This window comes from Callorhinus ursinus, unplaced genomic scaffold, assembly GCF_003265705.2.
Source record: "Callorhinus ursinus isolate GAN/ISIS: 27379988/994484 unplaced genomic scaffold, GSC_fseal_2.0 scaffold38, whole genome shotgun sequence".
Classification (NCBI taxonomy): Eukaryota; Metazoa; Chordata; class Mammalia; order Carnivora; family Otariidae; genus Callorhinus; species Callorhinus ursinus.
The window spans coordinates 12,063,149-12,083,187 of record NW_027397100.1 but is presented as its reverse complement, the minus strand read 5'-3'; the positions used below and the strand labels follow the sequence as shown (position 1 = coordinate 12,083,187).

Sequence of the window (20,039 nt, the reverse complement as noted above, 5' to 3'; positions counted from 1 at the left end):
AATAAGAACTTCAATCTCTAACTTTGAAGCTACTGCCATGTACCAAATCACTACTAAATAAATGTTTGCTACTGTTCGTACTAGGGTTTCTTGTTTTAGTCTGCACAGTTTGGTGATTGATTACTTTCCCCTTTTACAGATGAAGCTGAGGCTCCAAGACGTCCTGTAATTTGTCCAGCCTAACACCGAGTAAGTGCTCAGCCCAGAGCTGGCATCCAAAGCCAGAGCCCCTTCCTGAATCCAGGGCCCGGGGTCGCCTCCCTAGTCCCACTTGGATGGGGCCCCACCGCCAGTTCTGTCCCCCGCAGCAGCACCCCCCACAGTCCAAGGATATCGCTGGCTGTCGGAGTCCTCAGACAGCAGCCGCAGCTGTGTGGTGCAGACGTGGATCAGGTGGTCCAGCTGCCGCTCACTCTCCTGCAGCTGCCGGAGGTCCTGGGTCAGTCCTTCAAGCCGCCCACCGATCCCTACTGCCGCGTGGCTGCCTCTGCAGGAAGCAAACGGAGGGTTTGCAGCTCCTGGCCCAGGAGCCCTAACCCTCAGCACCTAGTCTGCTGCTGCCCATTCTGTAAGGCCCAAGCAAGCCCTCGTCCCTCTCTGGGTCTGGCTCCTTGGCTGGGAAATGGCAGAGGGCGGAAGCTGGGCTCCAAGTCAGCCCGGCTGGGCTCCAAAGTCGGGCCTGAATGGCTGTGAATACCGACACGTCCCTCACAGGGGGCAGGCTAAGTAGATGACGGCACAGGCATGCCTTGGAATACTATCCGGTTGTATAAAAGGCCGGGAATATAAGATATACAGACATGGACGCACTTCCAAGACGTGTGGTCGAGTAGAAAGAAAAAAAATGGTACAGAATGGAATGATCCACCAAAAACTGAAAAGGAAGAGGTGTCAAAGAGAAGGGAGTAGGAAGGCCAGGGAAGGAGGTGAGAGGGGAAAACTGAAACAAGAATTAACAAGAATCAAACAGTTGTGTTAAGACAATCCCACTGATGGCAACAGAGGGCAGAATAGTCATCACCTAAGGGGACGAGGGGTGGGCAACAACTGGGAAGGAGCACAGGGAACTTTTGTGGTGCTGGACACGTTCTTCACCCTGATCTGGATGGTGGCTCCCCAGGCGAAGAAATACATGACGGTGCATTGAGCTGCAGATGTAAGATCTGTGGACTTTCCTCAGAGAAGCCACCTCCCCCTCTAAGCCTTGGTTTCCCCAGCGAGATGACGAGGATGTGGACAAGTCACGGTGGAGATCGCTATCAGCTCCTGCACGCTGGCCTGGCCCCGGGGCCTCGGCCTCTTGCCTGCCCTCCAGAGTGGCTGGTACCTACAGCCACTGGATGTGGTTCTTGGACTTCTTGGCAATGAGCTGGATGCCCTCGAGGACATTGGTGATGTCGTAGATGCGCCGTTTCTGCACCTTCAGCACCTCGGCCGCCCAGTTCAGATCAACAACGCCATCAGCTGAGCGGCTCAGCAGCTCCAGGAAGCGTTTCGTGGTCAGATTCAGCGAGGTCTCATAGCGTGACTTCTCCCCTGGGGATTTCACACCTGGGGGTCCAGGCAAGGAAGGTTCCCTCAGCACCACCCCCACACCCAGGCAGGCTAGCCTTCCCGGCAGTGCAGGGCAGGAAGATGGGGGTGGGATGGGCAGATGGCTCCTTCCCCCTGGCGAAGCCAACAGCGAGGGCCTGGGCCTGCTGCCTGCCAACCACACGACATTCCTCTTCTGGCTGGGGAACTCCCCACCCCCCAGGGCCTAGGGAAGCCATGCCAGGCAGCCACTCCAGCTGCCCCTCGGGGCCCCCAGAGGCCTGGCTCAGGTCCAGGCCTGACAGACCAGAGCTTACTTTGCAAGCATGTCTGTCTGTCCACACCCCCAACTTGGGCCCGGTCAGAGGGCCTGCCCGAGCCCAAGCTCTGTGGGTACCTTTTCCTGGGTGGCGGCCTCTGCCCCGGGCTGGCCCGCTGCTCTCAGCTAGGTACTGATGGTCAGTTTCCAGGTCCAACCTCCGCTTTACCTGTGGCAGAGACAACGGGAGGATGCCCGATAACCAGGAGCAAGGCCACAAGAGACCTGGCTCAGGGCTTGGTGCTGCTGGGCCACCCCTGCCCCACTTTCTCTACCAGGCCCCCAAGTGTGTGAGGGAGGGGGAGATCCCAGGGGACACAATCCTACCACATGGGACAGATACTCAACTGGAGGGCAAAAGACCCGAGTTCAAGTTCTAGCTCTAGCTCTACCACTACTTCCCTGGGTGTCTGTGGTGGTTTTAAAGTAGGTCAGCAAATTTGATACTCTTCCTTTCCAAAAATGGGGCCTAATTCTCCTCCCCTTAAATATGGGCCAGAGCTGGTAACTTGCTTCTAAGGAGCAGTGTGATGGAAGTGATGACAAGTCACTTCTTGGACTGGGTCAGAGACGCACTGGAGCTTCCTCCTCCTTTTCTATGTTGGACAGAGCCGCGGCCATGTCACACAGGCCCAAGTGGCAAGGCACTGAGGCCTCCTCCAGTAGCAACATGAGTCTTAGAAACAACCTTGGTCATGCCTTCTGATGACTGCAGCCTGGCCCAACATTTTGGCTACAACCTCAAGACCCTGAGCCAGAAGCACTAGGCTAAGTCTCCTCTGAATTCCTGCCCCACAAGCCTGTATGGATAATAAACGTTTGTTACTGGGGTTTTATTTTAATTAAGTTTTTAATTTCAATTCTAGTATCATTAACATACAGTGTTGTATTAGTTGAGTGCTTGTTGTTTTAAGCCATTAGGAGCCAGGTCCTTTGGGCGAGTCACCTCCTCTCTGGTTCTATGAACATGGTGGCAGTTAGCGCTCACCGCATGCTTTGCACATGTTAATTCATTCCGTCCTATGGACCAGCAGCACAATAATGGCTCTGTTTTGGGGCGCTTGGGTGGCTCAGTCAGTTGGGCATCTGCCTTCGGCTCAGGTCATGATCCCACCCCGCATCGGGCTCCCTGCTCAGCAGGGAGTCTGCGTCTCCCTCTCCCACTCCCCCTGCCTTGTGCTCTCCGGCGCTCTGTCAAATCAATAAATACAATCTTTAAAAATAATAATGATGGCTCCATCTTACAGATAAAGAGACTGGAGCCCAGAGAGGCCCAAGGCCCGACGGCCAGGAAGCGGCCGAACCAGGACTCCCGGCGTACACACTGGAGGACGGAGACTGCCCCAGAAGTCTCACAGGCATCTCGGGCCCGTCCTGACCCACACCAGCCATACCTGCCCCTCTCTCACCCACAGGGTTTCCTGAGCTAGAACCTCACTCGGCAGCCGTGCCCTCGTCACACCTGGTTGCCAAGAAATCCCATCACCACAGCCACTGTCTCCTCCCATCTGGACCACTCAGCCATCTCCCCACCTCCATCTGTCCCTCTCCAGCCTAGTACCCCCTCGGCCACTTCTCCACATGAACTTCCGCTCAGACGGGTTTTCTCACAGACCTCTGCCTCCAAGCCTTAGCCCACGGGGGCTCCCTCCTAGCAGTGCCCTCCCTGCCTCCCTCCACTTCGCACGGACTCTTCCCACCTCTGTGGGCAGGCACCTTACTTACTTAGGTCCTTCTGATCCTGCAACAGACCGGGCCGCTTCTCCCGCCAAAGCGCCTCAAACCCGACCTTTCCCCACATTATCTCTTGCTACAAATTTCCGAAGAGGTGTTGGCCTCACCCGGAAGGGCAGTGCCCCCTCAGAGGCAGGCGCTGGGCCTGAATCGTCACTGTCCTCCGTGGTGCCTGGTGTTAACTAACGTGCGCCGCCAGGCCCAGACCCCCCTCCTCACGGGCGCCTTGGGGGATGCCCTCGAGTGTCCCGGGGACAGAAGCGCTCGCACATGCCCAGTGCCTCTGGTGTACCGAGCACTGCTAAAGAATGGCTTTACCTGCATCCAGTCATCAAACCCTCTGCCCAGGCCTTGCAACAGATGCCGTGGTGACCTCCCCTTCCCAAGGGGCCTGCAGCTCAGAAAGGTCGGTGAGAGGCAGGGCCAGGATGTGAGCCCTAACAAGCTGGCACAGAGCCCACGTTCCTATGGACCACGTGCCCGACCTCCGGGCAGCCTTGTCCAGAAGCCAGCCCCCCAAAAGCCAGTCTTGTCCCTTGGGCTTGAACCTAGCATGCTCCTGCCAACGGCACCCCTCATCTTCTCCCTGTTCCTCAGGCCCCTACCCGCCCCTGAAGACAGGTCAATGCCACACCGCAAAGCAAGGGCTCAAGCAGAGGTCCATTTCTGCCACTGCTCTCTAGAGATCTTGGCACAGGAGCCTAAAAAGGCAGAGGTGAAGACACACAGAACACTGGTGAAAAAATCTGGGCCACTCCAACAACCACCTGTGGAAGGGGAGCCACAGAAAGTGTGGCTCCCCCAGCCCCGGAGTACCACGTAGCTGTCGAGGACTAAGGCAGGGTGACACAATCCTCTCAGAGACATAATGACAAGAAAAACGTCATTTGAGGGCAATGCATTTATGTGATCCCTTTTTGGATTAAAAAACCTCATGAAACATTTTTCTCTGCTTTAGTTTCTAATATTTTAGAATCTCTTCTAGGAGTAACCTCTGTAGGGTGTGTGTGGGGACAACCACAGGGGACTGTTACGGTATCTATAAAGTATGGATGACCCACTGTTTAAACATAGAAATAAAGGAAAAACTACAGTTTCTAAAAATTAAGAAAAAGAAAGCTGTCGCTACCACCTTTAAAAAAAAAAAGCTTAGGAAAAGAAAACAAAAGGAAAAATGGGGTTGGCATCCTTCAGCTTTTTAGTCTCTTAACTCTTTTTCTATAGCAAATGTCTATCATATTTAACTGGTTTTTTAAACAGCCATGACAACAGCATAGAAGTGGACGGGAAGGGCCAGGAGAAATGGCTGAATTGTACAGGGCCTTGTATATGCAAGAGGTGCTCAATGAATGCTCACTGATGCAGAAGCTGAACCTGCAGCTTGTTTCAAAGACTGCCCCAAACCAATGCCAGTGCAGAAGGTCAGTGGAGGCCACAGCTCAGGGGTACAAGAGGGGGGAGTGTTGGAGGGCCAAAGCTGGGCCCATGTTTCTGGACTTTGGCTCCAGGATGGTGCCAGGCCTCACCCCCACCCACCAGCAGAAAATGGCTCCCAATGCTTCAATGCTGTGAGGGCAGAGGCTCCTTGCTTGCCCGTGTCTAGTACCTCTTGGGTGTTCACTAACTCAATAACAGTTGAATGAATGGAAAGCTCAGGCCCACAAAGGCTGCCCCTGACACCACTGGGGGTGAGGTGGCGCACATTTCCTCAGCCCAGTCTCTGGCAGTCCCTCTGAGGTTGGAGCTCAGCCTCTACAGTCCTGGGGGTCGGCTAAGTACTGTCAGTTAGTCAGCTAAATGCAGTTTTCAGGTCCAGGCCCCAGGCTGGCACCTGCAGAGAAAAGCCACTGGGATATAGGTGACCCGCCCCTTGGTACAATCCTCCTCCCTTGACCCATCAGAAGGGTCCCTGAACTTCCTTCAACCTCTATTAGCATCCCCAGGAGGCAAAGCATCCCAGTGGCTAATTGGTTAACCACTCAGGAAGTCTGGACTGGTCCCACCATTTCACTAGCTGAATGACCTACCACCTCTAGGTCTCAGCTTCCCTATCTGTAAAACGGGATGGTTGCTGAGTTAAGTGGGTGAAGTGCTTGGCACATAGCCTGACACACAAAACAGTCTCAAAACAATGGTGGCTCCCATTGTTATTATTATTAGCATCTTGGTGATTCCGGAAGGAAGGCAGCACTGGGCGAGGGGCCAAGGGAGTTAGGGGAGACTTGCCGGGATGCCTCAGGGACCAGCTGCCACCCAGGCCCCTATAAGCAGTTGGACAGCTTCCACCTCCTTGCCCTGGCTCTGCCTCACCCCTCCCACTTGCTCCAAGCCCCCTGCTGAGACCCCATCCTGCCAGGCTGGCCTGGCCCCCCTGCCAGCCTTCCACACCCCACCTTCACCCACAGGCTCTGCCAGTCAAACTGGTCTCCACACCCAGTCCTGCAGCCCACAGGTCCAAGCTTCAGGCCTCTACACCCTTGTCCCCTGTAATTCAGCAACCTCTTCTGGGCCCCCCCAGTCCAAATTGGTTTTGAGCCTCTTGCTGCTCAGGGAACACTTTATCAAGCCATCTCCCTGGGATGTTTACTCTCTCCTGGCACTGGGGGCCTCTACTCCAGCTCCCAAGAGGCCCAGCCCACCCAGGACTTCCCTGGGGGCCTAGGGGTCTGCCTGCCTGACTAATGAGGCTCCATGGCAACCAGGGCCTGTGAGGGTGGAGGGTGGCAGATGGAAGGACAGGCAGAGGGAGGGGATCAGCAGCTGGCCCAGCCACCCCGCCCCTGCAGAGAAGGCCTCCCAGCCAGGAGGCCTGTCCCCAGAGGCCCAGGCCTGCACCTGGCAGTGGAGCATCTAGGCAGGAAGGAGGGTCTCCTCAATGACTCTTCGATAGTCTGGCCCCAGGACACCCCCCTTCACCTCCCCAAGGAGCCATGCCCACTACCCTGCCACGAGTTCTGGTCTGGAGCCAGCAGGCCTCAATTCAAATCCCACCCTCACCACTTGCAGCCGTATGACCGGGGGCAAGTCACTTCCCCTCTCTGGGCCTCAGTTCAGATGGGCACAGTGACAACACTGCACTCACAGCATGGTTGTGAGTTTTAGCTGGCTCGAAGTCGCCCAGAGACCTGGCATGCAGGCAACGCCAACTGAATACACGTGGGCCATTATTACCGGAGTCTGACCCTCGAGCGGCTCCGGGAAGCTGAGGCCCAGGGAAGAGGAGCAAACAGGGACTGGCCCGAGGTCACCCCGCACCCCGGGGCGGGGCCCGGAGGCCCAACCCAGGCTCGGCCCCGCCCAGCCCGGGAGCCTCGGCCCACCCCCTCCCCCGCCCCCGTTGCCTCCGGGCCAAAAACCGCGCCCCGCCCGGGTCTGCACGGGGGTCCAGACGCGCACTCGGCCCAGTGTCCCTGGTGTCCGTACCGGCGGGCGGCCCAGCGCAGGGCGCGGCGCGCTGGGTGTGGGCCGGGGCGCCTGCGGCGTGGCGAAGAGCAGCAGGTCGGGGTCGCGGGGGCCGGCGGCTGGCGCGGCGGGGGCCGGCGGGGCGCTGGCGTCCTGCGCCGTGGAGATGATGACGATCTGCGAGGAGTCGAGCAGCCGCAGCGCGCCGGCCCCGAGCAGGGCCTCCAGCGCCGGCGCGCATGGGCCGCCTGCGGGGGCCACGGCCATGGCGCTCACGGCCCGCGCGGCCCGGGTGGCAGGCAGCGGCGGCGGCGCGGGCCCATGGCGGCAGGCCGCGGCGAGGGCTCGATCCCGCTCCGCCCCCGGCCGCCGCTGCCTGCAAAGTCCCGGCCACTTTTACGCGCCAAATCCTTTTTGCCGCGAAAGAGCCACGAGCCGCCGAGCGCTCTCACCATTGGCTGTCCGGACTGTGACGTAGGCGACGGCGACGGGGTCCATTGGCTGCAGCGCGCCGGACCGGCGGCGGTGGGCGGGACGGGGCGTCGGCGCGAGGTGGCGCGGCCAATCGCGCGACCGGGCGCGCGCAGGCTTTGTCGGGGCGGTGCCAGGAACTTTCGCACTCCCCGCCCCCAGCCGGGACTGTCCCTACCCGAGGCGTGGTGGCCCCGCTCCCACCCCGATGCACCGCATCCTGCTGATCCCTGTATGGAGACCCTTAGGACAGAGCGTCCGTTCTGCACTTCACACCGTACTTAGACCTCACGTGACCCCTAGACTCTGCCACCTGTAGCCCCAACAACCTCAGTTCGGATCACTAAAAACTGCCCTTCCTCTTTTCTAGGTTCAGCCCCACCTCCAAAGCCCCAGCTGCCGCTCCCATCTCAACTTGCCCCACCTATACCATTTACTTTCAAATCCTGCACCTGCCTTGTCCCTCTCACCCTGAGCCTGAGCAGAAGGGGGCTGCTAGGAAATGGGGAGGGACATCTGGCCCAATGCAGCTTGGGGCTTTCCTGTAAGCCCCCTTTTAGCCGGAATCTCTTCAATAGCCAATGCACAGCTTCTGCTTTGAACTCATTCATTCACCCACTTATTCAGCAAACGTTTTGAGAGCCTGCTCTGTGCCCCATTCTTAGTTCAGACCTTGAAGAGCTCAGTCTAGTGAAAAGATAAGGAGAGGAACAGAGGTAACAAATGTTTGGAATATGATGAGGAATTTCCACCATTAACTCCATGTTAGAACTCGCAAAGGGAGGAGGTGAGGGTGCTGAGCATGAAAATGCATTTAATCCGGAGGCCCTGGGACATCTCCATCAGCCATTTCTCATTGCTCAGGTCAGCTGATTTGACCAATATTGTCCTCTCCTCTGTGCCAGGCCTTGTGCCAGCTCTGAGGGCAGAGATGTGAGACTTAATCATTTCTATGAACTTGCCTGCCATCTGGTGGGGATGACCCACAGGAAAAAAAAAAGAAGGGAGCTAATACACAAACAAGGATCAAATCCCTAGGCCCAGAATAAACATGACTTCCTCCAGAGAGCCCTCCAGAGTCGTAATTACTCACTTCCTCCATTGCCCAATGCTGCCTCTGTTCCAAGACTGACCACACATTCAGTTTCTCCATCTGCCTCTCCTACCAGACTGGGAGCTCCAACAGGGCCTCCTCCCAACACTGGTCTGGCCCAGAACAGGTGCTGAGAAAGGTTAGGAAAGGAACAGGCTGGTGCCTGAGGCTACACAGAATACACCAAGGAGGCCCTGGCTCTCCAAAAGGAGTCCTCAGCCCCTGCTTTCAGAATCACCTGGGCACTTGTTAACTTTGGGCCCACCCCAGCCTTGCCAATTTAGAATCTCTAAGTGCTCAGGAATCTGTATTTTCACCAACAATCCCCTACCCCCCCCCCCCCCCCAATGCCAGGTGACTTTTATGCAGGTTCACATTTGAGAACAAATAGTATACCGGTATAACCAAAATGTGTGGTGCAGCCCTGAATTATAGCCCCTTTAGGACAATTCTCAGCTCCAGTTTCCTCATCTGTAAAATGGGCACATTGCCCTGGCCTCTTCCTGGGTCGCCATCAGGATAAAAAACATAGGGGATCTGCTGTAAGTGTTCTATAAACTATGAGGTGGTTTAGGAAAGCAGCAGGAGTTTCCAAAGCCGTTTTTGAAATTACTCATTGTAGGGGGCACCTGGGTGGCTCAGTTGGTTAAGCATCTGACTCTTGGTTTCGGTTCAGGTCATGATCTCAGGGTAGTGAGATCCAGCCCTGTGTCGGGCTCTGCACTGGGCGTGGAGCCTGCTTAGGATTCTCTCTCTCCCTCTCCCTCTGCCCCTCCCCATCCTGCGTGCGGGGGCATGCACGCTTTCTCTCTCTCTCTAGAAAGGAAGGAAGAAAGGAAAAGAGAAAGAAAAAGAAAGAAAGGAAGGAAGGAAGGAAAGAAAGAAAGAAAGAAAAGATTGCTCTTTGTAAATCCTAGACTCAGCACTAGAAGGGACCATAGAGACCGTGTAAGCCTTTTGCTGTAGAGATGGCAAAGTTGAGGCCCATTCCGAAGTAGGGAACTGTGGGGTCAGCCAGTGATGGAATCTGGCCTGCACTGGATTCCCAGCCACGGGATCAGCCTGTCCCCTTCTCCCCAGATAGAGAGGCCACCATTATTAGAATGGTAGGTTTCATCTGAAATAACCAAGCCAGACTCTGACAGAGAGTAAAAAGGCAGCGACATTCCCCTTCCAGATGGAGTTTCCTTGCTCCATATCTTCCCAAAGAGTCTCAATAACGGTAACATTTGTTTTGTAAAGTACTCTCATACCCAAGAGTCATTCGACAAACAGTTACTGAGCACCTGTCTTCTGCCAAGCACTGCACTGGTTGCTGGAGAAGGAAGACAGATATTGCTATTATTGCCCCATTTCATGATGAGAAAGCTGAGGCCCAAAGGGCATGAGCTTACCTAGCAGATGAAAATGCTTGGTGGAGGTCAAAGCTAGGGGTTTACCAAAGCCCTGCCCTCCCCAAAGTATTCAAGTACCCAACCTCCCAGGTAGAAGCAGGTGCCTTCTTCCCACAATCCCTCCGGTCCTGCTGCAGCAGAAAGGAGTGAAGACCAGAGTTCCCAGTGTGAAATCAAGAAAGAGAAAAGGGCCTTCTGTATCTATTAATACCCACTTGAAAGCAGCAAAGGTTTGAAAGATGGGGCCCCTTGGCCTCAAGCCTGGGAGATACTGATAAGGCTGTTCTCTACATCAACACTTCTCTTCAGGCTGGTAGGCTTCCAAAAGCTCCACAATTACTGGGCAGCCACTTTCAATGATGATCTCCTTTGAACCAATAATCCCTTAAGTGAAGCTTGTTTATCCACATGGTGCAGGAAAAAGGAGGCTCAGAGAGGGGCACTCACAGCTTAAGGTCAGAGAGCAGAAATGAGATGGGAACTTGGCCTGTTCCACTGCCAAACCCTAGTGCCTGCCCTTCATACCTCATCACTTCCTGTAAATACCCCAAGGGCCAGGCTCAGGGCTGTCAAGATTATAATGTGTGGTTTCCAAAAGATATTATAATGGATAGTGGTTTAATTAGGAGGTGCTCACCCCCATGACCACCCCCACCAACATCTAATTCTAGAGGAGTCCAAAGGGGTGGAAGCTCCTGGACCCAACATCATCCTCACTGTGGAGATATCTTTCCCTTGAGTTTTTCCAGGAGTCAGGATTGTGGAGAAGTGATAGGAAGAGCTTCTGAATCAGGTGGATGTAAATGGCAACCGCGGTCTGTGTGACCTTGGACAAGTCAATTCATTTCTTGAACCACATTCAATCCACAGATATTTATTGAGCAATTGTGTCAGACATTGTGCTAGGTGCTAGGGAGACAGCTGGACACAAAACAGACCTCATTTCTGATACCTGGAGCTCATAGTTCAGGGGGAGAGTCAGAATTATTTACATGAACCTGCACCACATGCTCATTAAGAAGTTTGACAAACAACACAAATAATTCAAGCCTATTTATTCCACATACACCACCTCGCCAAAGCATACATTCTTAAGTTTAAAAAAATTTTTTTTTCAAAAAAAAAAATCTCCAAACAAGAACGTCCCATCATCATGACTGCATCATTGGGAGAAATGATTCTGTGGTGACTTAATTTTATTAAGGGGCACAGAGACGTCCATTGTTGAGTTCTGGCAGAGGGAGGCGGGGCTTTATGTCTGCAACATCACATTGGTATCGAATGATCCCTCATTGCTACACTGAATTCTCTGACGCTTTGCTGTCCCTGGAGGTGTTCTGTCACTGTACCAGTTCTGGCTGTGTCTGAACACAGGGTTCTTACCCATCTGAGAGGCCATTAAACATAAGGAGCAAGCCTTAGGAGTCAGGCAGACCCCAACTATGTGGCTTGGCTGGATGACCTTGAGTAGGTGATTCACGCTCTTGAAGAGCTTGGCTTGCCCCATCTGTACAACAAGGGGCAAGGGCTCCCTTATAGGATGTGTGTCACGGTTAAATGAGAAAATAAGCAGATTTTGCAAACTGTCCCACAGGTATGATTCCATTTGCCCACGGAGTATTTTGTTTTTCTGAATTGTGAATTAGTTTAAAATTTTCTTAAACTGGGAAATGCTATATAAAAATTCAAATATCCGGCTTTCCTTTAAAACAGTAATATCTGGCAATACTAGGCAGGCCATGCTGAGCGGTTGCCGTCCCCTGCTGAGCCAGAGCCTTGACCCTCTAGGCCACCGTAGTCCCTGCCTGGCCCACCTCACTCAGTGGCCTTACTTGCCCTGCCATTCAGGGATTTGAGTTTGCAATCCCCAATGCCTGTGCCTGGCACACAGTAAGCCCCCAATAAATGTTAACTACTACCAGCGATATTCTTACTGCTGAGGAACTAACCAGCACCTGCACAGCTCCTCTGCTTTGCAGGTAACTAAAGAGAAGACATGGGCAAGGCAGAGTAGAGAAAGTGGGCAACTCATGGTGAAACAGGAGATACGGGGCTTGGTGCCAGCCAACAGCTGCCCGGCTGTGTGGCCTTGGCTAAGTCCTTGGCCATCAATCGGTCCATATGTTCAGTAGTGTGTGGGCCAGAGGGTCCAGGGTATGGCCTAAGTGGATAGGTCTCAGGTCGATAAGCCATCCTCCCTTCCCCCAAACCCCATTACCCACTGAACTCATGGTCTGGGGGGCCTCTCCTTTCTCCAAGGCTCACCCAGTGCCACTTCCATTCTCTGCATCACCCCCCAACCTCTGAGAACCATTTCTGCTTTTCCAGGGAGAGGAGGAAAACCATACAGAGTAGCTGTGCTTGCCCGGACCAGGGCCGCAGAGCCAGCAAGGGACCCTTAGAGCAGAGGGGCTCTGCGTTGTCATCTGTAAAAGGAGAATGGTAAAAAATAGTGTTTACCGGATAGGGTTGCCGGGACATTAAAGTGCTTAGGACAGTAGCGGGTACATAGAGAGTGCTCAGTAAATGTCAGCTGCTGTTAGGGATCAAAGAGGAATCACTGAAGCAGCTTGCTGACATCTCCTCTCAAGGCAGCAAGGGGGCAAAGGAAACTGTTCGAGAGAGGCTGCAGAATAGGAGAATTTTCATGAAGCAATCCCTGCACCCCCACCCCCACCCAGTAGGCACAAAGATGAGGAGAAAAATATGTTCAGAGGGCAATGAAGCGTAATAGATGAGATGATCCCATACTCCATAGATTCTAAGATTCCCCCCTATATTTTAGTATCTCTGAATTTGAGGGGTAATCATACAATCAACGGCATGTCCTAAATTGTAGTTGGTAGCTCTTTTCTTTCTTAGGGGCTCCAAATAATGTCGTAGCTCATCTTTGATGGCACCTTAGAAGTAATGAGATCTAGTGTACAAAACGCACTGGGCATGGTGCCTGCCATGTCACAAGCCCTCAGATTATTCTCATGATCTTCAGCATCACCAGCACATTCGAGGTTGGCCATGGCGGGGCAAGCAGCTTTTCTTCCTTTTTCTCGTTTTCTCGCTGACACCTGCTGACCTGCATTTGGTCCCCGGGGTTGACAGGCACATGGCAAATGCGGTTAAGGGAGGGGAGGGAGGGAGGGAGGCCTCAGGATAGGAAGGGAATGGCTTTTTATAATATATTAAGATATTCAGAGAGGAGGAGCCAGGGACTTTTTTTTTTTAACAAAAAAATCCCTGCTGGAAGCCAGAGTTATATATATGCCAAACAGGCCAGGAAACCCAGCAGGCCTCCTGGAGCTGGCAATGAACCGAATCAGGGGCATTGTGTCCAGGCCACTGGCTGGCTGAGGGGGCATTGTTAGGGCCTGGCCCTGTCTGGGAAGAGGGGGCTGGAGGGGGCAGGGGGAGTGTGTTCCCATGACTCCCTGGGGAGTAACAACAATTGGGACCAGCTGGGAAGCCCGCATGCCAGGGGCCCCAGGACTGTAGGGGGCTGAAGAGGCAGGGGGGGAGCAAGGTCAGGGCTTCCCTTTCTCAGGTGGGGGAGGCAAGGCCTAAGGAGGGGGAACATGGGGGTCATTCGCTACACCTCTCTTCCTTACGCCCCACAGCCCTGGGCCACAGGGTCTCTCCACATTACACCCCATATGTGCCCACTTCTCTCTACCTCACGGGCCCACCCTGATCCAGACCGTCACGGTCTCTCACCCAGACCCCCACATGGCTTCCTCACTGGATCCTTACTCCAGCCCGGCTGCTTACTTGTAGCGAGAAGAATCTTTCCAAAATGTAAATCACATCACATACTCCCCTGCTTAAACCTGCCAAAGGCTGCCTACAACACTTATAAGAAAACCCAAACCACTTAGTGTGGCCCCCAAGGCCCGCCTGATAGGCCCAGCCAGCTTCTCAGCCTCCATCTCCAGGGCTCCAGCGCTCCAGCGCTCGGCACACCGACCCTGTGCTCTGTCCCAGCCACGCGGGCCTCCTGCCAGGCCCGGGAATGCTTTCCACTGGTTCCCTCTTCTGCGCCCTTTGCAGTTCCTGTGCCGGGAACACCCTTCCTCTGTATCTTTGCATGGCTCTCTCCTCATCATGGGTCTCACACAGGCCTTCCCTGGAAAATAGACCCCTCTTGTTCTCCCCTTCCAAGTCATTCTATTACACTGCCCTGTACTACTCACTTCTAGCACCCACGGCTCTCCAAAATGATATTTGTGTATTCACGTGTCAGCCTTCCCTCCCTAGACTATAAGCCTCCCGTGGGCAGGAGCTGGCCCTTTCATTACCGAGTCCTAGTGTCCAATATCACAGGGAACTTGGTACTTAGTAAGGACTCAGCGAACATCAGCCAGTATTTTTCTTATTCCTGTGCTCAGGGCTTGGTAAACAATGACACCTGCCATGTGGTCAGGCTGGGAAGGTCACTCTCAAGCAAAAGTTCTGAATCTGATCCACGAACCCAAGTTCCAGGAACTTGGACAGAAACAAAATTCCATCTGTATATTCACCAGCCTCTGACTGCAGGGCAACATCTTGCATTTCAGGCAGGCCACAGACCAGAGGCCTATCAGCAGCACCAGGCCTTCATTGGCAACAGAAACCACAGCTACTTCCATGCCCTGTCACAGCTGCTGCAGGGTCTTGAGGTATTGTTTATGCCTAAGGCACCTATGAAATTATGACACTTCTAGACCGGCCACTGTTTATTTAGTGTGTTTTTTAAAAAAAGGCATATTATTACTAAATTACAAATTTAAAAATATTTTGATAATTATCTCAAGTCAATATTTCTTTTTTTTGTAATCCTATGTATTTTATTTATTTAGAGAGAGATCACGCACGCATGAGCAGTGGGGGAGGGGGAGGGGCAGAAGGAGAGAGAGAATCTTTAGCAGGTTCCACGCCCAAGACTCAGGGGCTTGCTCTCACGACCTTGAGACCTGCGCTGAGATTAAGAGTCAGAGGCTTGACTAACTGAGCCACTCAGGCGCCCCCTACGTATTTTATTTAATGAGGTGGGTTTTTTTTTTTTTTTGTTTTGTTTTTTAAGAGAGAGACACAGCGAGAGAGGGAACCCAAGCAGGGGGAGTGGGAGAGGGAGAAGGAGGCTTCCCGCTGAGCAGGGAGCCCGATGCGGGGCTTGATCCCAGGACCCCGGGATCATGACCTGAGCCGAAGGCAGACGCCTAACCAACTGAACCACCCAGACGCCCCATTTAATGAGTTTTAAAAACAGCATTCTGAAGCGGGTTCACAGGCTTCACCAGATGCCAAAGGGGTTCAGGACACAGACTAAAAAGACCCCCCAAAAACGAGTCTTAAAAGAGCTGACGTGGTCTGGCCCTGGTCCTTCTCTCAGCGGACATCTAGCCCATGAGGAGAGTCTGAAGAAGCCTGGAAAAGCAATGGGAACGAGGCTTCCCACAGAGACCCCATGACCCACGTTTCCATTTTGCCTCGTTTCCTGTCTTGTTTGTGAAATCGTGACAGCGACAGAGTTCCGGGCGCAGAGACCCAGCACAGGAGGTGGGAGCCCTCCGTTAGGAAGCCCTCTCTAAAAGCCATCCTCAGAGGAGAGTCCAGCTTTCCCTCTGTCCTCCAGGTGGCCCGGGGCGGCCTGCGGCTCACAGGAGCGAGTCGTGCGGGAGGCCCTCTGGTTAAGATGAAACCCCTCTCACCCAAAATACTCTTCAGGGCTGAAGTAAGACAAACTCTCTCCCTATCCATCTGGAACATGACAAGGGGAGGGGGGAAAATAATGTTTCTTTTTATAAATACCCCCTAATTCGTTAAAGAAAGCAAGGCACCTGAAGTCCCAGATTGCGGCGACATGGGTTCGCTCTGGGAGGTGGAGCCCCGCACAGTGTTCTGGTTTAGGAGGGCATTGGGTTCAGAGCCCGATTCTCGAAGCAAGCGGACAATGCGACGCCATCTCCAGCATTCTTTCTGGGGCCTGTGATGTGAAAGGCGGGAGCAGGGAGCGTCGGGAGGCAGTTTCTTGGCGTCTCTGCCTGTGAATCATCGCTCTCACATGGGCTCACTGGATGATCTCTACTTTGGGAGCAGAGCAGCAGAAGGTCCCAAATTAACCTCAGTTTTGTCCTCTCCATTTCACTCGGAGCTCCGCGGGCCTGAACGTCTGGTGTCAGCGACCGGAAGGCTCCGGATGTCTAGGGCGGTTCATCTCAGACGCTGATCACAGTAAGAACCTGCCTGAGATATCTGGCGAGTCAGGGAGTGGAGTTGGGGTGGGAACCAGCTAAAAGAAAGGACTTCCTTTCGTATTAGATTCTGGATCAAAGAGAAACTAAACGTGCAGAGCGCGAGGAAGAAATGCCAAAGACCTTTGGAGATGACAATGTGATGTGAAAGTTTCTCGGAAGACAGGAGCGTCTGGCCGGCTCAGTCGGCAGAACGTGCGACTCTTGATCTGGGGGTTATGAGGCTGAGCCCCACATGGAGTAGAGAGATTACTTAAAAATAAAATCTTTAGGGGCCCCTGGGTGGTGCAATTGGTTAGGCGCCCAGCTCTTGATTTCAGCTAGGGTCATGATCTCAGGGGCATGGGATGGAGCCCCATGTTGCGCTCTACACTCAGCAGGCAGTCTGCTTGAGATTCTCTCTCCCTCTCTCTCTGCCCCTCCCCCACTTGTGCTCTTTCTCTCTAAAATAAATAAATAAATAAATAAATAAATAAATAAATCTAAAAAAAAAAAGAAATCAAATATTTAAGGGCACGTGGCCGGCTCATTTGGTTAAGCATCCGACTCTTGATTTCAGCTCAGATCTTGATCTCAGGGTTGTGAGTTCAAGCCCTTGTGGGGCTCTATGCTGAGCATGGAGCCTACTTAAGGAAAAAAAAAAAGGTAAAATAAAATCTTCTAAAACAGTTTCTCGTAAGACAAAGACAGGTGGCTGTGCACAGAATATCTCAGAAAGCCTACACTAGAAAGTACTAACAGTGAGTGCTCCTGGCAAAAGGGGGGGTTTGGGGGTGGAGCTTGGGTGTAGGAGGGAGCCCGACTTTTCCTTGTGATACACCTTTTGTACTATGTAAGTTCTGTACTATGAGCATGGGCTACTGATGAAATATTATTTTTTATAGTCTTGCATGTCAGAAGACTTCATAGGAATGTGACAGGTGCTTAATAAACATGTAAACCATTGTACAATTTCAGGAACTAGCGTTTATAGAGTGCCTACTGTGTGCCAAGGGCCCTTCGGCAATGCCAGTTTTACAGATCTTAGGAAATGGAAGCTCAGCTAGGAGGGAGGCAAGTGGGGACTCCTCCCAGGTCTGCTGGAAGCCAGGGCTCTGCTCCTCAGCAGAGGACCACACAGCCTTGCTCCCTGGAGTGAGCAGTTGGAGGCACCAGATGCTCTGGCAGGATCCAGAGAGATGCCATCTGTGAGGGAAACCTATTCTTAGAGAGCAGAGACAGTCGGTGGCGCAGCCGGCCAGCCCCCCGCAGCAGTGGGGGGATGCTGGGCAGGCAGAGCGCCAAGGCTGTACCTTCAGCTGGGGGGCAGGAGAGGCTAAAAGCAGGGGGGTACTCAGTTCTTAGGACCACACTTCCTCCTACGTTTGGATGCTATATTACAAATAACAGCAAACATTTACTGAGTGCTTACTTTATACTCATCATATTGTCTAATCCTCCAGACCATGCTGTGAGGTGAGTGATATTAGCATGCCTAGCTCATAGATGAAGAAACAGAGGTACAGAACGGTTAAGTCACTTGCCTGAGCAAACAGGACTGAGCCCAGGCACTCTTGCTCCGAAGTCTATGTCCGTAACCTCCACTGACTCTCAGCTTGCTGCACCAGAGGCCAATTTTAGTTCGGATTTTCCTCAACAGCAGACCCCAAGACAAGGATTTCAGTGCAAGTGGTTTATTTGGGAAGTGATCCCATGTTAGGGATTAAAGAGACAGGGAAGGGTGGGGGAGGAGTTATCAAGCAAGTGACCATTGTGGGTCAGTTCAGTCCTGCTAGGGAACTCCAGGAGCCAGTGTGGAGCATGCGCCTGGGAGTTATCAGATGTGTTACTCCTCCAGACCTGCTGTGGGAGGCAGAGCAGGTGCCAGGGGCAAGCGAGAGCCCTCAGGCAGAAAGACACAGGGGTGGCAGTTGGAAGAGTTGGCTGGTGTGCAGTGAAGCGAGAAGTTAGTGGGGACTGGGTGAAGCACCCCCAGCATCTGCTTGCTGATGGCCACCCCCTTCCTCCTCATAACCTGGGGATCTCATTCAGCCTCCACACAGTGAATTCAGGGAACCTTCCAGATCACCTTCTCCAAGCGTGCAGGTCAACGTCATAGCTGAGAACACTGCTGTTAAAGTCAGGCCTAATCCCACCATGATTACCTAACAGCTCTGTGACTTGGCTTCTTCATTTGTAACAAGAGATTATGGTTGGCTGCACATCATTCCCTACTACCTTGTTACTCAAGGTACGGGTCAGACCAGCAGCACCACCAGCACCACCTGGAAGCCTGCGAGAAAGGCAGAATCTCTGGCCCCAACTCACTGAGTCAGAATCTGCATTTTAATAAGATCACCAGTGACACATGTCTACTAGTAATTTCTAAAAAGAGACTGAAGTATTCCTACTAGACCAAGGGTCTCAAATTGATGGGCCATGGACCACATCTTCCTGGAGACCTGGTTTGATTTGTCCAGCACAGTGATTTGAAAAATCGGACTGGCACATGAGTCTCCAGTTCCCCAGGTTACCATCACTTCCGAGTGCACAATATTTTCATTTATGCCCCTTGCCAGAACCCTCCGGGCATTTGAATTTGCACCCCGTTCTGGAGCCCATCCTAGAACTCGTTAACATTTGCATAGCATAGCTTAGGTTTCTAAATTTAACATAAGGCACTGAAAAAAAAAATGGGTATTAAACTCAGACAGCTCTGGGTTCAAACCCTGATTTGGCTATCATACTGGTTGTATTATCTTGGGCAAGTGACTTCCCCCCTCTGATTCTCAGTGTCCACATTTGCGAAATGAGGATCAAAATACACACCGGCAAGGTCATTGTATGGGTTACAAATAATACGTGCAAAGCACCCGGGACGAAGTAGGAGCTCACTAAATGGAAGTAATTAGTAGTAATAGCAGCTCTTGTAGTTACACAAATCCAACGTGGACACTGGGTGTGTATTATGATTATCCTCATTTTGCAAGAACCTGAGGCTCTGAGAGGTTGAGAACCTTCCCCGAGGTTACACAGTGGTGGAGTGGGGACTTAAGTCCATGTCCCCTAGCTCTGTATCTGCACTGTCCACTAGAATTTTCTGCAAGAATAGAAGTGTTCCATATCTGTGTTATCCAATATGGTAGCCACTAGCCACACGTGGCTACTGAGCACTTGAAATATGGCTGGTCCCCATTGAGACACACTGTAAGGAGACACTACATACCTGATTCTGATGACCTAGTCCAAGAACAAAGAATATAAAATATCTCATTAATTTTTATATTCATTTTTACATGTTAAAATGATAATATTTTAGAAATACCAGGTTAAAATCTGTAACTAACATTAATCTCACCTGCTTCTTTCTACCTTTTCTCATGTGGCTACTAGGACAAATTTCAATTACATATACAGATCACATTGTGCTTCTATTGGACAGTGGAATTCTAGAGCTTCTCCACTAGAGCAACACCGGAGCCCAGGAATTTAATTTTTTCCAAAAACATATTTGTAACCCACTGCCCCCCAGCAAGGAATCCTGTTACATAGAATGGTCAAAGACCATAACCCACCAGAAAGAGACTTCGGGGCCCTCCTCTGAGCTCGCTGACCCCTGACGTCCGGGGGCGGGGGGGGAGTCTTTCCCTGGTCTCACAGTAGCCAGCAGCACAGCCGGAATCACGTCGAGGCCCCGCAGCCCAATTCACCACTCGTTCCGCCACTGGAGAGCACCTAATGGTCTTGGAAATCAGTGCTTTTGCTTCGGCAAATGGAACCCTGGGGCAATAAAAGTTGGAGTCTGAGAACCATGATCTTGAGAAGGCAGGATCCTTTGGGGGTGATTCACCGATGGAGACAATCTCGGCTGTGGAAGCCCCCATCAGCAC

General features: G+C 52.7%; 1 protein-coding gene and 1 long non-coding RNA gene across 3 annotated transcripts in view; one reads left to right on the top strand and one right to left on the bottom strand.

Annotated features, from left to right (window-relative positions):
- Positions 1 to 2,557, top strand: part of LOC141370567 (uncharacterized) — a 15,172-nt gene extending 12,615 nt beyond the window's left edge. Inside the window, exons 2-3 of the long non-coding RNA XR_012374722.1 lie at positions 140 to 189; positions 2,462 to 2,557. This is a non-coding gene — a long non-coding RNA (uncharacterized lncRNA). The remainder of the gene's footprint in view (positions 1 to 139; positions 190 to 2,461) is intronic.
- E2F1 (E2F transcription factor 1) overlaps positions 1 to 20,033 on the bottom strand; it is a 22,619-nt gene extending 2,586 nt beyond the window's left edge. The window contains exons 1-4 of one of the 2 annotated variants that reach the window (XM_073880541.1): positions 19,725 to 20,033; positions 1,931 to 2,021; positions 1,332 to 1,551; positions 335 to 487 (exon numbers count right to left, since the gene is read on the bottom strand). In XM_073880541.1, coding sequence (XP_073736642.1) covers positions 335 to 487; positions 1,332 to 1,551; positions 1,931 to 2,021; positions 19,725 to 20,033 — 773 coding nt within the window. Of the gene's footprint in view, positions 1 to 334; positions 488 to 1,331; positions 1,552 to 1,930; positions 2,022 to 7,009; positions 7,358 to 19,724 lie in introns of those variants that run through there. The other variant, XM_025875694.2, reaches the window with a different exon arrangement.
- Positions 20,034 to 20,039: the final 6 nt, after the last annotated feature.